The sequence below is a fragment of the Suncus etruscus genome, chromosome 17, assembly GCF_024139225.1.
Source record: "Suncus etruscus isolate mSunEtr1 chromosome 17, mSunEtr1.pri.cur, whole genome shotgun sequence".
Taxonomy (NCBI): Eukaryota; Metazoa; Chordata; class Mammalia; order Eulipotyphla; family Soricidae; genus Suncus; species Suncus etruscus.
Window position 1 is genome coordinate 67,995,383 of NC_064864.1, and position 15,613 is coordinate 68,010,995.

Below are 15,613 nucleotides of genomic sequence, written 5' to 3' on the forward strand. Positions count from 1 at the left end.
AAGTCTCGCGTGATTTGCGGGAGGACGCGACGCGACGGGTGGAGCCTCGTTTGTCTCTTCCGAGGTTCCGTAGGGACGAAGAGGCGGCGAGGTCACGGGAGACCACGCCCGTTGATGGGCGTGGCTTCATCTAGCCCCGCCCACTCTGCTGGCGCGCTGCCTGGAGGCGCAGAAGGTGCAATTGATCAGACGGAGTGTCTCCCCGGGGCCTGCAGCTACTGCGCGGATGATGGAGCGAGCGGCCCTGCGACTTCTGCGCCGCAGCACGCTGGTGAGTGAGCTGGGGTCGCAGGCCATCTGGGTTGGGGGCGGTGGGCTTCTCGTCTCAGCCTGCCCAGTGGCAGACCCTTGTTCCCGCGTAGCCTGTTTGCAACCTCATCTTCTTTCTCCCCCCCGCTCCTGGGCGCTCTCCTAAGCCGGGGTCTGTTTCTGCAAAGAAGGGCTGGGGGCTGGCAGTTTTGGGGGGCGATCGGGGGGACCATTGGGCTGGAGAACTGACCTTGGAAGCTCTCTAGCGGAACAAGTACTACCTTGGATGATCGGGCGCCCCGAGACTGCGAGGTCGAGCCCCTTTGCAGGCCGCGGTGCCAACTCTCCTGGGAGCAGGCGAGTGTCGGGTCTTGGGGAGCATTTTTTTGTAGAGATGCGCGAACTCTCTCTAGGTCGCTCCCTGTCCCCCCCAATTCCGATTCCGCTTCCCCGGACACCCCCTTCCAGCTCCCCCAATAAGACGATTACAATTCGAACACCCTCTGAGCGGCGTTAAGCCAGCCCCGCTGCTCCACTGCCCACCTGAAGACATGAAGACATTTCCGAGACCCGGCTGCTAGGCAATGGGGTGGAGATGACCCGCCACCCGCTGTCTAGCGCCTGGGGCCTGAGCCTTCTCTCTGGGCGGGGTTACCCCACCCCACTCTGGCTTGTTTTTAAACGGAATCCTTGTCAAACATTTTGTTTAAACGTTTAAAAGGAAGCTCTTGCTTCCTCGAACTTGAAGGGGGAACCTGCGACCCAGGCCCCCCAGGAATCCTCCTCCTGTGGGATCTGCCCAGTCTCAGGTTTGCACAAACAGCTGTTCTGGCACGCTCCTTGCTCGCTCTGCTTCGGAGCGGAACTCCTTCCCTCTTTCTTGGTATTAGGACACCGGGAACTTGACCCAGTCAAAGCTCCCTAACTTCTCCCTAAATTGTTTGTAACCAGATAACTGCCGCGACTACCGGTTCCCGGTTATGCCTGGAGGCTGGGCGCTTGTTTAAGAAATAATTAAAGCCCTTTGACTCGTTACAGGTTTGGGCTATTAGGAAAATTAGTCAAATCCTTTTTGCCTTTTGTCAAGGACAAAGGCAACTGTTTTGTGGGGTTGCAGTTTGGGTTTTAGTGGTTGCGTGGAACCAGTTCTTAACTGTTTCATGGCTCAGAGAACCCCAGGTTTCACCGACCCAATGTTGTGTAAAAGAGCCAGTTTGAACTTTCGTTTTTGAACTTAATCTTAGCACTTTTTTTGGACCGAATAGTTTGATTGCTTCCAGTGCTGTGCCAGTCCACCCAAGCCGAGTGATCTGCTGATAAGCTTTCTGGTGCAAATAAAACCAGATTGTTTGAAGCCACTAACCTAGAGAACTTTCCTTCCAGCCCTCCTTTGGGTGGGCAGAGAGCAATCCCGTTGGGGTTGGGTTTTTTACCAGGTACACGTGGTGATTCAATTACAATTGCAGTGACTTCTCGTCCTCCTTTTGTGTTTCTGTGTACATAGCTGATGTGCTGGATGGGGAGTTGTTGAAGAATGCACGCACATTTGAACACGACCCTAGCCCTGCCCAGGACCAGGATCTTGGGCGGGTCACCTACCCTTTGGCGACCATTATTTTTTGATGTATGGAGCATAAATATCAATTGTACTACACCTCAGTGAAAATCTCGCTTGGTGGCTGTCTTGCTTCCAATAGCTCCAGATCTTCTGCTGTCATTGTACATATTTATTCCTGCGAAGCCTAGTGGGAAAAATAAACACCCTGTTTTAGAGGAGAACCTAGAACCAGAGCCAGCAGGCCTTATGTTTAGGGGTGAGCCAAGAAACCCCAGTGAGGTGCAGTCTTTGGGTTCAGAAGAAGGAATGAGGTCCAGGACTTTGAGGGAAATGCTGGAGGCAGGATTTCGATTTCTCAGGGAGCCTGCAAAGGGGATATTTGTGTGTTTGTCTTTTTTTTTTTTTTTTTTTTTTTTTTTTTTTTTGGTTTTTGGGCCACACCCAGCAGTGCTTAGGGGTTACTCCTGGCTGTCTGCTCAGAAATAGCTCCTGGCGGGGCCGGAGAGATAGCATGGGAGGTAAGGCGTTTGCCTTTCATGCAGGAGGTCATCGGTTCGAATCCCGGTGTCCCATATGGTCCCCCGTGCCTGCCAGGAACAATTTCTGAGCCTGGAGCCAGGAATAACCCCTGAGCACTGCCGGGTGTGACCCAAAAACCACAAAAAAAAAAAAAGAAAAAAAAAAGAAATAGCTCCTGGCAGGCATGGGGGACCATATGGGACACCGGGATTCGAACCAACCACCTTTGGTCCTGGATCGGCTTCTTGTAAGGCAAACACCGCTGTACTATCTCTCCAGGCCCGTGTGTTTGTATTTTAAGGAATTCTAGAATTTGTCCTTTGGGGTGTACAGGATGGGCCGCAGTTATGGGAGCTAGACCAATGCTAGTTAGGGCTAGTGTTGGCCCCTTTCGGGAACAACTGTGCTGCCAAGTCATACATCCCTGGGGCCTCTTTCCAGCCTCTCCCACCTGCCCTGGCCATACCCTCTCCAGTGGCACTAGCTGTGAGGGTGAGGCAGGCTTTGGGGGGGGGGCACCTCTGTATTCACTTCATGGGTGCTCTTGCCCACCTACCTTCTTTTCCTGCCACTGGATTAGAGATACCCTAGCCCATGGTGTTCCTGGGGAATGAATGGGCCTTTTTGTTTTGGGTAGGGGGATCAACACCTGGCTGGGCTGCCAGAAGATCCCCTGAGTACTGAGAGCAAAGTTCTTGGACCTTTCTACAGTTATCTATCCAGCGTGCAGCACAGCAGACCAATTAGAACCCAGGTGGTAGACTCATGGCTGTCAACCCTTCTATACCTGTGGTACAGCACCAGGTCAAGCGTCAGTGGCTGAGGACACCAATTCAGGCTACTTCAAAGGGAACATGCTTATCACTTTATCCAGGAAGAGAGAGATTCTTAAAGAAAGGCTTTAGAGGGGCGGGAGAGATAGCATGAAGGTAAGGTGTTTGCCTTGCATGCAGAAATTCAGTAGTTTGAATCCCATCATCCCATATAGTCCCCCAAGCCTGCCAGGAGCGATTTTTGAACATGGAGCCAGGAGTAACCCCTGCGCGCTGCCGGGTGTGACCCAAAAAAAGAAAAGAAAAAGAAAGGCTTGAGAAGGCTCTGGAAATGGGAGAATTCATTGGATGCCAATTTCTAACTGGAGTGGTTGGGTAATGAGCAAAGATGGGGACATCTGGAGGAAAGATAGAGGAACAGGACCGGAGAGAAGAGGCTTTGCTCTCCTGGTAACATCCAAAGGCAGGAATTGCTCAGAGGATGTTCCTGGAACTGGGGCTGGAAGTGAACCTGGAAATGTGCAGAAACCTCAGCATTCTAGACTGAATTCTAGACTTTGTTCAGTGCTTCAAGTGGGTGTGGGCCTGCAGGGGTTGGAGCTGAGCCCTCAAGTCCCCTAGTGACCCTCCTGGGTGGTGTTGGAGAAAGGCAAAGTGGAGGCATGGGGACAACTCGTCTTGAATCAGAACAGAGCTAAAGGACCTTCGGATTTTTCCAGCAGAGAGAGAGATCTCCTAGGAGTTCAGAAAAGGGCAAGTATGGAGATGAAGGGACAAGAACCAGTATTGGAGGTGCTGGGGTGCAAAGTAGGTTTCCATGGCTGTAGTGATGGGACACAAGTATGGGAGTACCTGAATGTGGTACTTTTCATTGGTACTTTTTTCTTTTTATTGATTGATTGATTGGTTTTTGGGTCACACCCACCCGGCATCGCTCAGGGGTTACTCCTGGCTCTACGCTCAGAAATCACTCCTGGCAGGCTCAGGGGATATATGGGATGCCAGGATTCTGCCACCATCCTTCTGTGTACAAGGCAAACACCCTACCTCCATGCTATCTCTCTGGCCCCTATATTCATTTTTTGTTTTCAACTCACAGGTTCTTTTTGCAACCACCTTGGTTTCCTTGAAAAGGAGGGTGAATCTGAGAAACTCTGGAAGATGTTGAACCTCAAGGACACTTTCTTTTTGGAGGTGGTAATTGGCCACCACCAGTGGGGCTCAAGGGGTACTCCTGGCTCTTCGCTTAGAAACCACTCCTGGCAGGCTCAGGAAACCCTAGCCTAGGAGATGCTGCAGATTGAACCTGGGTCCATCCCAGGTCCACTATGTGCAAGACAAATGACTTATTCACTGTGCCCTGCACAATTTCTTCTGTTGTTGTTAATTTCGGTTTGGTTTTTAGCCCAACCTGGCCAGCTTCAGGACTTACTTTTGGCTCTGTACTAAGAGATCTCTTTTGGTGGGGCTCAGGGAACTATAGAAATGCTGGGGATCAACTTGACTGGGGCCACAGTCAAGGCCTTAGATGCTTACTATCTGCCCATACCTCACAGTTTAATTTTTTGGGGGTGTGTGTGGGGGAGTTATTTTGGTTTGATTTTTGGACTGCACCGAGCAATGCTCAGAGCTTATTCCTGGCTCTGCACTCAGGAATGACTCCTGGCAGTCCTCAGAAGACCATATAGGATGTCAGGGATCAAATGCAGATTGATTGTGGGCAAGGCAAGTACCCACTGTACTATCCCTGCATGCTCCCTTCATTTTGGAAAAATTACTTCTTTTTTTTTTAAATATGGAACGCTTCACGAATTTGCGTATCATCCTTGCGCAGGGCCATGCTAATCTTCTCTGTATCATTTCAATTTTAGTATATGTACTGCCGAAGCGAGCACGAAAAATTACTTTATTATCGGGTTTGGAGCAATGGCACAATGATAGGGCATTTGCCTTGCATGTTGCCGACCCGGGATAGACTCAGGTTCAATTCCCAGCATCCCATATGGTCCCCAGAGCCTGCCATAAGGGATTTTTGAGCGCAGAGCCAGGAGTAACCCCTGAGCGCTGCTTGGTTTGGCCCCAAAACAAAAAAATAAAAAGATTTTTACAGTAGGATAGAACCAGAGTGATAGCACAAGGGTGAGGATGTTTGCCTTTCTAGGTAGTCGACTCAAGTTCAATCGCTGGCATTCCATATGGTCCCCAAGCCTGTCAGGAGCAATTTCTGAGCCCAGAGCCAGGAGTAACCCCTGAGCGCCACCAGGTATGGCCCCAAAACAAAACAAAACAAAACAAAATTTACTTTATTAATAAGCCTCTCATTTAAGATGCCTTAGGAAAGAGAGGGTATAGCTGGTTTCTGGTTTCGTTTTACATGCTGGTCCTTCCAAGTCAAACATACCGACCTAGCCAAGGTCACTTGTTCTTTTTTATGCCAGTTCCCTGGCACCTGGCCCTCTCTTGGTTTACTTAGGCCTCTGCTGCAGTAGGTCCCAGTTCTTCTAGAAGGTTTGTCAAGGAGCTCAAGATGTTATTAAAAGTATTTATAAAGGGCCCAGAGAGATAGCACAGTGGTGTTTGCCTTGCAAGCAGCCGATCCAGGACCAAAGGTGGTTGGTTTGAATCCCGGTGTCCCATAAGGTTCCCCGTGCCTGCCAGGAGCTATTTCTGAGCAGACAGCTAGGAGTAAACCCTGAGCAACGCCGGGTGTGGCCCAAAAACAAAACAAAACAAAAAAGTATTTATAAAAAAAATAAAGTATTTATAAAAACTTCAGTTTTCTAGTTTTCAGTGTCAGAAATAGTCAAGCAGGTCAGACATCAACGAACATGGTTGATCCAGGTTGGGTTTCCAGCATCTCATATGGTCTCCCAATACCTCCAGGAGAGATTCCTGAGCACTGTCAGATGTGACTCAAAAAACAAACAACAAAAAAAATATATATATATATTTTAAATTTTTTGTTTTCACTTTGGGAGAAGACTTTGACCAGAAGTTACTTACTGTTCCAGAGAAAGAGAGTAGAGGTTTGGTTTTGGCGCGGAAGTTTCAGTCTGGGATCATGAGAACAGGCAAGGGGCCCACTACAACCTAAGAGAGATGGGCACCACAATGGGCAGTACCCAAATGAGGACTGCTAATGATTGATCCTCTTTTAGGGGTTTTGCTTCTTTTTTTTTTAGGTTTTGTTGGTTTGTTTTGGAGCCACACTTAGTGGCATTTAGGACTGATCCTGGCTCTACACTCAGGGATCTCTCCTGGTGGTGCTGGATGGAGACGGGGGCATCCAGTGGAGTGCTGGGGCTTGAACCCTGGGCTTACAAAGCAAATGTTCTCCCCGTTGTACTGTCTCTCAGGACTCCACTGGTCCCCCTTTAGAAAGAAAAATGAAAAAAAGGTTTGTCTAGAAGCAGCTGGTACACTTGATCTGTAAAGGCACAGAGAAATAAAAATTGAGCAATGCATTCTATGGGGAAAAAAACAAAAACAAAGAAAGACACTGTAGGACCAGGCAGCTTTCTCCAGCAAAGCCTCCTCCAGTTCGGCTTCTTGCTCTATGAGGATGTACTGCCTTGGCACCATTCAGCTTTGGCAATAGGAGAAAAATGTGACCAGCACATAGTGTAGTGCCAGCATCTGATTAGCTCGTGTCAGAATTGGATGCATCTGTGTCAGTTCCAATATCCAACTTTAGTACTTACTAAACCCAACCTCCCAGGCACCAACCGGAAATCACATTGGTCCTTCTCTCCCAAGGAAAGGGCAAAATTCCATGTTTGATTTCTGACTAGATTCATTAACTCAGAACCATATGCAGCAATAACATAATTAGCACATTAGCATTGAAGCGTGTATTTATTATTTTTTTTAAAAAGTGGTGTAAGGGGGCCCGAAGAGATAGCACAGCGGCGTTTGCCTTGCAAGCAGCCGATCCAGGACCAAAGGTGGTTGGTTCGAACCCCAGTGTCCCATATGGTCCCCCGTGCCTGCCAGGAGCTATTTCTGAGTAGACAGCCAAGAGTAACCCCTGAGCACCGCCGGGTGTGGCCCAAAAAAAACAAAAAAAAAATAGTGGTGTAAGGCCAGATCGATATCACAGCAGGTAGGGCATTTGCCTTGCATGCAGCCAATCAGGTTTTATCCCCAGCATCCAATAGGGTCCCCTGAGTATCAGGAGTGATTTCTGAGCGTACAGTGAGGTAGAACCCCTGAGTGCCACTGGGTGTGGTCCAAAATCAAACAAACATAAAAATGGTCACGGAGAATCACCTTTCCTACTCCTACTCCTATTGCGCTATCCATCCTTTTAGTTATTTGTTCTAGACCTTGCTTCTCTTGGGGTGGGGGCATATCCTGTGGTTTTCAGGGCTTATTTCTGCTCTGAAAAAGGTGATCACTGCTGGCTAGGCTCAGAGGACCATCGGCAGTGCCAGATGTTGAAACCATTTGACTTTATGCCAGGCCAGCACCCTCCCACACTGTACTAGTTTGCTGGCTTTCTTGTTTCTTAAATCAAGGAGTTGTATAACTGAATAGGAAACATTTGGGGGACAAAAACAGTTTCTGAACACATTAGCCACCAAAGATTAATTTGAAATCAAAGGCATAACGAATCTGAGGTGTTTCTGTAGTACTTACCTTGTTTGCATTGTTTCCTTGGACATGCCTACCAATGATGGTTATCTTTTTCTTTTTTTTGTTTTTGTTTTTGTTTTTGGGTCACACCCGGCAGCACTCAGGGCTTACTCCTGGCTCTATACTCAGAAGTCGTTCCTGGCAGGCTCAGGGGACCATATGGGATGCCGGGATTCAAACCACTGACCTTCTGCATGAAAGGCAAATGCCTTACCTCCATGCTATCTCTCCGGCCCTTTTTTTTTTCTCAATGGTTATTTTTTCTTGGGGCCACAACTGGCTGTGCTTAAAGCTCAGGAATCACTCCTGGCAGTGCTTGGGGTAGGCCAAGGATCGAATCTCAATCAGCTGCGTGCAAGACAAGTGTCCTTCCTGCTGTGCTTCAGCCCCTGGATACATGGTTTTCTGTCTTTTCACAAATCTGTCTCTGGATGCTGAAAATCACTGGTGTAAGAGCAAGAGAGAGCCTTGATAGTCTGAATACAGACCTGGTTTCATCCCCAGCCTCAAATATTCCCTTAGCACCTTATCAGTGATTTTCAACACCCAGGGCCAACTAGCTCTTTGAAAAGATCGAAAACCACTGGTCTAAGGACTACAGAGATAGTCCATAAAGGAAGTTGCTTGCCTTGCATGCAGCTGGGCTCAGTTCAGTACTGAGCACCACACTATGCTCTCCCCAAACCACCAGGAGGTGCTCCTGAGCATTTGGGGCATGATTCAAATGCCCTCCCCTGCCCTTACTAAAATAAAAAAAAGGGGGGGGGGCACTGAACTGGACTAGAAATTATTTGCACTTAAGAAATAACAGTATGGGCCCGGAGAGATAGCACAGTGGTGTTTGCCTTGCAAGCAGCCGATCCAGGACCAAAGGTGGTTGGATCGAATCCCAGTGTCCCATATGGTCCCCCTTGCTGCCAGGAGCTATTTCTGAGCAGACAGCCAGGAGGAACCCCTGAGCACCACCTGGTGTGACCCAAAAAACAAAAACTAAAAAAAAAAAAAAGAAGCTTGCCCTGAGATTCTGTTTTTTCTAGCCAGTTGGAAAAAGTCTTAGCAAAATGCCCACCAGAGTCACCTCCAGGAAACTGACATCAAGCCAATGTGGCCATGTTCAATATCTTCATTCAGTATCTTTTTTTTTTTTTTGGCTTTTTAATTTTTTTTCTGGTACTTTATTTTTATTAAATATATTTTTTTATTTAAGTAACATGATGATCATATTTGGGTTACAGTCATAACCAGAACACCCCCCCCTTTCACCAGTGCAACATTACCCCCTCCCCCCTTCCCATCCCCTACCTGTATTCGAGAATCATTCAATATCTTTACATGTAAATATCTCTATGGGATTCTGTGCAGTTTATGTTTGTCACCTTCGTTACCTTCCCGACACCCCCCACGCACCACCCCCATCTTTCGTGAGTCACTGCCTGCTCTCTGTCCATGTCTGAATGTTTTCTAAGTGGGATGGCACCGTAGTAGGGTTGCAGAACCTTTGGGGGAAATCCTTGGCAGCAGAATTTGACTCCACTGCAAGTTGTTTGTGGGGCGGAGCTGAGCCAGCCGCCTGAGCCGGGATACCTGTTGTCACAGATAGATCGAGTTATTAATAGATCACTCAATTGCAGGCATGTTGGGCAGTGGTGTTCCTGATATTGTTGAACTCTTCTCAGATTGACTAAAAGATCCTGGCAGTCAGCCTGGGAGGAACAGACCTGCGACAAGGAAGGGGGAAAGCAAAGGGGAAATGACCATGAGGGCTGCCTGTGGGATGCTGCAGCAGGTCTGGCAGCTGGGCTGGTGGTGGGTGCTGGTGTGTGCTCAGGTTCTTGGAACACTCCTGCTCAGCCCCCAGGTACAGCCAGACTGGCTGTTTCCTCCAGGGCAGCCAGAACCACACACACACACACACCAGCTTCCCTGCAGCATGGGGTACTGGGCACATGTGGTGATGGTGCAGAACATGTGGGCACTGCAGCTGTCCCTCTGCTTCTGGATGCTTCCATGCCTGTTTTGCCATATGGGACCATATGGGATGCTGGGGATCAAACCCTGGTCCACTGCATACAAGGCAAAGTCCCTTCCTGCTGTGCCCGCTCTGCTATTTTCTTTTAATTATGGTTTGCATAGGAAGAAAAAAAAAACCTTTTTATTCTTCGACAAAACAGCTTCTGATTTTTTGGGGGGGAGGCCACACCCAGTGATGCTCACTAGCACCACTGCTCTGGTCCCTTCTGATTTATTTATTTATTTATTTATTTATTTATTTATTTTTTGGTTTTTGGGTCACACCCGGCAGTGCTCAGGGGTTACTCCTGGCTCTCTGCTCAGAAATAGCTCCTGGCAGGCGTGGGGGACCATATGGGACACCGGGATTTGAACCAACCACCTTTGGCTCTGGATCGGCTGCTTGCAAGGCAAACGCCGCTGTGCTATCTCTCCGGGCCCTGATTTATTTTTTAATTTGAGTTTTTCTCTCATTTTGCTTAAAACTTTACTTATACACTGTGATTTAAAAGTTGTTTCTCAGGCCTGGAGAGATAGCACAGCGGCGTTTGCCTTGCAAGCAGCCGATCCAGGACCAAAGGTGGTTGGTTTGAATCCTGGTGTCCCATATGGTCCCCTGTGCCTGCCAGGAGCTATTTCTGAGCAGACAGCCAGGAGTAACCCCTGAGCACTGCCGGGTGTGGCGCCCCCCCAAAAAAAACAAAACAAACAAAAAAAGTTGTTTCTCGGCCGGAGTGGTGGCGCAAGTGGTAGGATGTTTGCCTTGTACATGCTGATCTAGGACAGTCCTCAGTTCGATCCCTGGCATCCCACATGGTCCCCCAAGCCAGGAGCGATTTCTGAGCGCATAGCCAGGAGTAACCCCTGAGCATCACCAGGTGTGGCCCCCCAAAAAAACTTGTTTCTAATAAAGTTGTTTCAGGTATTCCATGTTCCAACACCAGTGTGACCTTCCCTCTACCTGTGTCCCCAGTTTCCCACACATACCTCCCCCCCCCACCCCCGGGCTTCTCAGCACGCAAGAATTTATATTGCTTGTTACAAAATATATCTCACAATGGTGTTACTAAAGTCATTGAGAATTGATTGGATTATTAGGTGCTGATTGAACTTGTGCAAGGCAAACCTTGCAAAACCTGCTGTCACTCCAGCCTGCTCTGCCTAGTCTTAGACCCTGGAAAAGCAAAGCTGGCCATAGGCACTTACTGGCCAGCAAAAGACACAGACAGGGCTGGAGAGATAGACATTTGCCTGTACACAGTCGACCTGGGATGGGCCCAGGTTTGGATCCTGGCATTTCAGATGGTCCTATGGGCCTGCCAGGAGGCAATTTCTGATCACAGAGCCAGGAGTAAACACCTGAGTGCTAAGACATTTGCTGCTCAAAATAAATAAGTAAATAAAGTATCTTTTTTAAACTTTATTTATTTATTTGGTTTTGGGGCCACACCCGGTGATGCTCAGGGGTTACTGCTGGTTATGCTCTCAGAAGTCACTCCTGGATTGGGGGACCATATGGGACACGGGGGGACCGAACCGCAGTTCATCCTAGGTTAGCGCTGGCAACCTTACCTTACCTCTAGCGCCGGCCCGTAAACTTTATTTATTGATTCATTGATTAATTGATTTCTGGGTCACACCCAGCGGTGCTCAGGGGTTACTCCTGGCTCAGAAATCGCCCCTGGCAGATGCTGGAAATTTAACTGGGTTTCTCCCTGGTTGGCAGCATGCCAGGCAAATGTCCCACTGCTGTGCTATCTCTTCGGCCCCAAATAAAGATATCTTTTTATTGTTTGTTTTTTGTTTGTTTGTTTGGTTTTTGGGTCAGACCCAGCAGTGTTCAGGGGTTACTCCTGGCTCTACAGTCAGAAATCACTCCTGGCAGGCTCGGGGGACCATATGGGATACCCGGATTCAAACCACCGTCTTTCTGCATGCAAGGCAAATGCCCTACTTCCATGCTATCTCTCTGGCCCCCCAAGATATCTTTTTTAAAAAAACGACACAAAGCATCTGCTTCCCCCAGAGAATACTGTCTCTGGTCCCCTAGTGCCTTGAGAGTTTTGTTTTGTTTTGTTTTGTTTTGTTTTTTTTGGTTTTTGGGTCACACCCGGCAGCGCTCAGGGGTTACTCCTGGCTCTGGGCTCAGAAATCGCTCCTGGCAGGCTCAGGGACCATATGAGATGCCGAGATTCGAACCACCGACCTCCTGCATGAAAGGCAAAAGCCTTACCTCCATGCTATCTCTCCGGCCCCGTGCCTTGAGAGTTAAGTTACAGAGTTCAGCACGAGTTGAATCATAGTCGCTCCAATTTTGACCCTGCAATCCTTATTAATTTTTATTGTTTTTATTATTATAAGCCTAATCAGTGGTGCCGAAATCAGTGAATTTTGAAGTAGATTTTTGAGGGGCTACACTTAAGCAGCTCTCAGAGGATTACTCCTGGCTCTGCACTCAGGAATCACTCTTGGCAGGCAGGCTTAAGGCACCCTATGGGATGCTGGGATCAAATCAGAACCACATGGAAGACAAAAGCCCTCCCCAATTAACTATCACCTCAGCCCTTTGTGAAGTATGATTTGACAATCAGTTCTGTCTAGAACGTTGTTTCCTTGAAGGCCAAAGTGAATTAACAGGGCCAGAGCACTAGCACAGTGGGGAAGGCATTTGCCCTAAACCGAAATCCATATGATTCCCAAGCCTGCCAGAAGTAATTTCTGAGCACAGAGCTAAGAGTAACCCCTTAGCACCACTGGGTGTGGCCCAAAAACAAAACCAAAAAAAGAAAAGTGAATTACCTGGGGAACTTATTTAGAATAGTTTATGGCAAAAGGAGCTGGGTGCTGTGAGCAAATGGGTGTGTGTGTGTGTGTGGGTGTGTGTGTGTGTGTGTGTGTGTGTGTGTGTGTGTTTTCCTGGAACACAGACAGTGCCTGAATTCTCTTCTCTTGTGCCTTTCATGGCATCCTGCCCTGCAGCTCTGCAGAAACTTCCCCACTGGCCTATCACCATGGATGGCTTTTCCTCGGGTCCAAAAGTCCTCGCAGTCCGAAGCACTGCTCAACCTGTCCACCAACAACAGCCTCCCAACAGGGCCCCTGCAGACGTTCACGGATGAGGAGCTGATGATTAAAAGCTCAGGTGGGCACAGGTGGCCGGCCACTCTGTATCCTGTGGTGTCCTTCTGGTTTGTGGGTGCAGAATATTTTACTTTCAGTAAAAATAAATCTTACTCATTTGTTTATTTTTTGGTGGCGGATATATCCAGCTGTGCTGAGGGCTTACTCTTGGATCTGTACCCAGGGTCCTTACCTGGCAGTGCTTGAAGGACTCTTTGAGGTGCCAGGAGTCAGGATTGAGCCAGCATGTTGCATTACAAATGCTATCACCTCTGATCGATCTTTCTGTTCCCATTAGAATGTTTTGTTTTGTTTTGTTTTGTTTTGATTTGTTTAAGAGGCACACCTAGATATTCAGGGCTTATTCCTGGCTCTGTGCTCAGGAATTAGTTATTCCTGGTGGGCTTCTGAGTGGGGAGGGGATCATATGAGATGCTGGGCATCAAACCCAGGTAAACTGCATGCAGGGCGAGGGCACTCCCCACTGTGCTATTGCTCCAACCAATCATTATGGTTGTGGAATAAGTATAATGAGAAGATTGTACAGTGGTTATCTGCATGTGTGCCCCTCGTGCTGGTTCAATTCCTGGCACCCACGGTCTCTCAAGCATTACCAAGAGGTCCCTAACATCACTAATTCGTCAGCCTAGTTGGCCAACCATCTTCAGGGGTCTCCCAGACCTCCTGAGCACTCCTACAGGAGCACCCCCTAAGTAGATTAAATAAATAAATAAATAAATAAATAAATAAATGAAAAGTAAGTAATTCATATCTCATGCTCGAAGAGTTCAGACTTAATTACCATTTCTTTTTCCTATAGTGAAAAAATTTGCCCAGGAACAAATTGCTCCTTTGGTTTCAACAATGGATGAAAATTCAAAAATGGATAAATCTATCATCCAAGGATTATTTCGGCAAGGGGTATGTGACATCTTACTTAGTCTCGCTCTCAGTTTGCGTGAATATATTTCCCATGTTGAAAAGTGTGTCTTGGGCCCGGAGAGATAGCACAGCGGCATTTGCCTTGCAAGCAGCTGATCCAGGACCAAAGGTGGTTGGTTTGAATCCTGGTGTCCCATATGGTCCCCTGTGCCTGCCAGGAGCTATTTCTGAGCAGACAGCCAGGAGTAACCCCTGAGCACTGCTGGGTGTGGCCCAAAAACCAAGAAAAAAGAAAGGTGCGTCTCCTGACTGATTTTAGGATGGGCCACGACCACAGTGTGAACTCTGGATCTCTTGTGTTCTTTTTCATTGGCCTACTCACTAATGATTTTTTTTCTGGTTTTTGGACCACACCCAGCTTTGCACTCAGGAAGGCTTGGCAGACCCTATGGGATGTTGGGGATCGAACCCTGGTCAGCCACAGAAAAGGAACATGCCCTCCGCACTGTGCTATTATTGTTCAGGCTCACCTCGCTAACAATTTCACTCAAAAAAATTAGCATTTGTTATTAGAAATACTCAAAGATTAGAAGCAAAAGAGAGTAACTGATTTTTCTTTCTTGGTTTGTGGTGCTCTGGGGGTCATTTCTGGCAATGCCTGGGTTGCTTGTGGGTGGCTAGGATCAAACCTGGGGTTCTTGCGTGCTTTGCCTGGGCTCTCACCCTTTGATGAATCAGGCATGCATAGCTAGAACTATTTTGTACCCTCCAAGAGACATTTATTCACACTCTAGTCATCACGTGCTCCTGGCATTGAGTGGGTCAGTCAGGGAGGGATGCTACTTAACACTCTGTAGGACACAGAGGGAGCCCTTAAGTCCCCAAGTCCCAGGTTGAAAAAAATCAACCTTGGCTAGGGGACTTCAGCCCAAACTCTGTGTCACCTGAGGCATCTGTTGCCACACGCATTCTTTTTTTTTTTTTTTTTTAATTTTAATTATGACAACAAAGATGCAAAGAAAGAGGAAAGGGTAAAGTTACAGTGGAAGCCCAATCACCCATAAACAAAATTCACGGTATTCCCATCGATGATATCCCAGCCTTGAACTTTCAGCCAAAGAATATTAAGAAAAACAAAACTAAACCCATGTACAATACAATTACTTTGTCCCTCAAATCCCCAGTTGTAATACATACTGTTTCTTAGCAGCACACATTATAATCTAAAGACATTAGACTTATGTAACTCTTTAAACATTGAGGGCAAAGTACATTTCTCTAGTTCCATGCACATGCTTACTAGTTTAAGTTAACCTCAAAAGTTTTAGTGGGTTGTTTTTCTTAAGGATTGGAGTCAAGGGAACTTAGTAAAAAACGGTATTAAAGTGGCATTTGTTTGCATAGGCCCACCAAAACATAAGGGACATGGCAAGACAAATTATGGTCTAAATACAAGGAGACCCTACCCCTGAAGTTTGCTGGCACAGGACTGACTCTGGGCTCCAGGCAAACTAGTTTGTCCAATTCAAGTCATCGTCTGTAGTGGCAATACACCTCCATTCCTCACATAGTCTCTGTTGTTGGTATCATGCTTCTGTATTAAAGATCCTGGAGTCTGCATATCCCATATTGCAGTCATAATGGTGCAGAGCATGCTCTCGTTTCACCTCACATTTAAGGGGTACTAGAGAGAACCATGTCCTGTAGAGCAGGTCATTGTTGTTGTCAAGTCTTCTCAGTGTAAACGGAAGTCTCTTTTTAGGAGGTCGATGTCAGACCCTTGGTAGTGTCTTTCCTGGTAGAGGACTGCTTCCAGCTGTTGCTATAAAAGACCTTGGATGTTTCGTAGATAGCTTGCCTGGTTCTG

General features: G+C 47.6%; 1 protein-coding gene and 1 non-coding gene across 2 annotated transcripts in view; one reads left to right on the top strand and one right to left on the bottom strand.

The window, feature by feature from the left end:
* The first annotated feature begins 194 nt into the window (after positions 1-194).
* ACADSB (acyl-CoA dehydrogenase short/branched chain) overlaps positions 195-15,613 on the top strand; it is a 30,530-nt gene continuing 15,111 nt past the window's right edge. The window contains exons 1-3 of the mRNA XM_049764486.1: positions 195-271; positions 12,724-12,886; positions 13,685-13,785. Coding sequence (XP_049620443.1) covers positions 227-271; positions 12,724-12,886; positions 13,685-13,785 — 309 coding nt within the window. The 5' untranslated portion in view covers positions 195-226. The remainder of the gene's footprint in view (positions 272-12,723; positions 12,887-13,684; positions 13,786-15,613) is intronic.
* LOC125995354 (U6 spliceosomal RNA) lies at positions 4,889-4,994 on the bottom strand. The gene has a single exon (XR_007490894.1). It is a non-coding gene; the product is annotated as a U6 spliceosomal RNA (small nuclear RNA).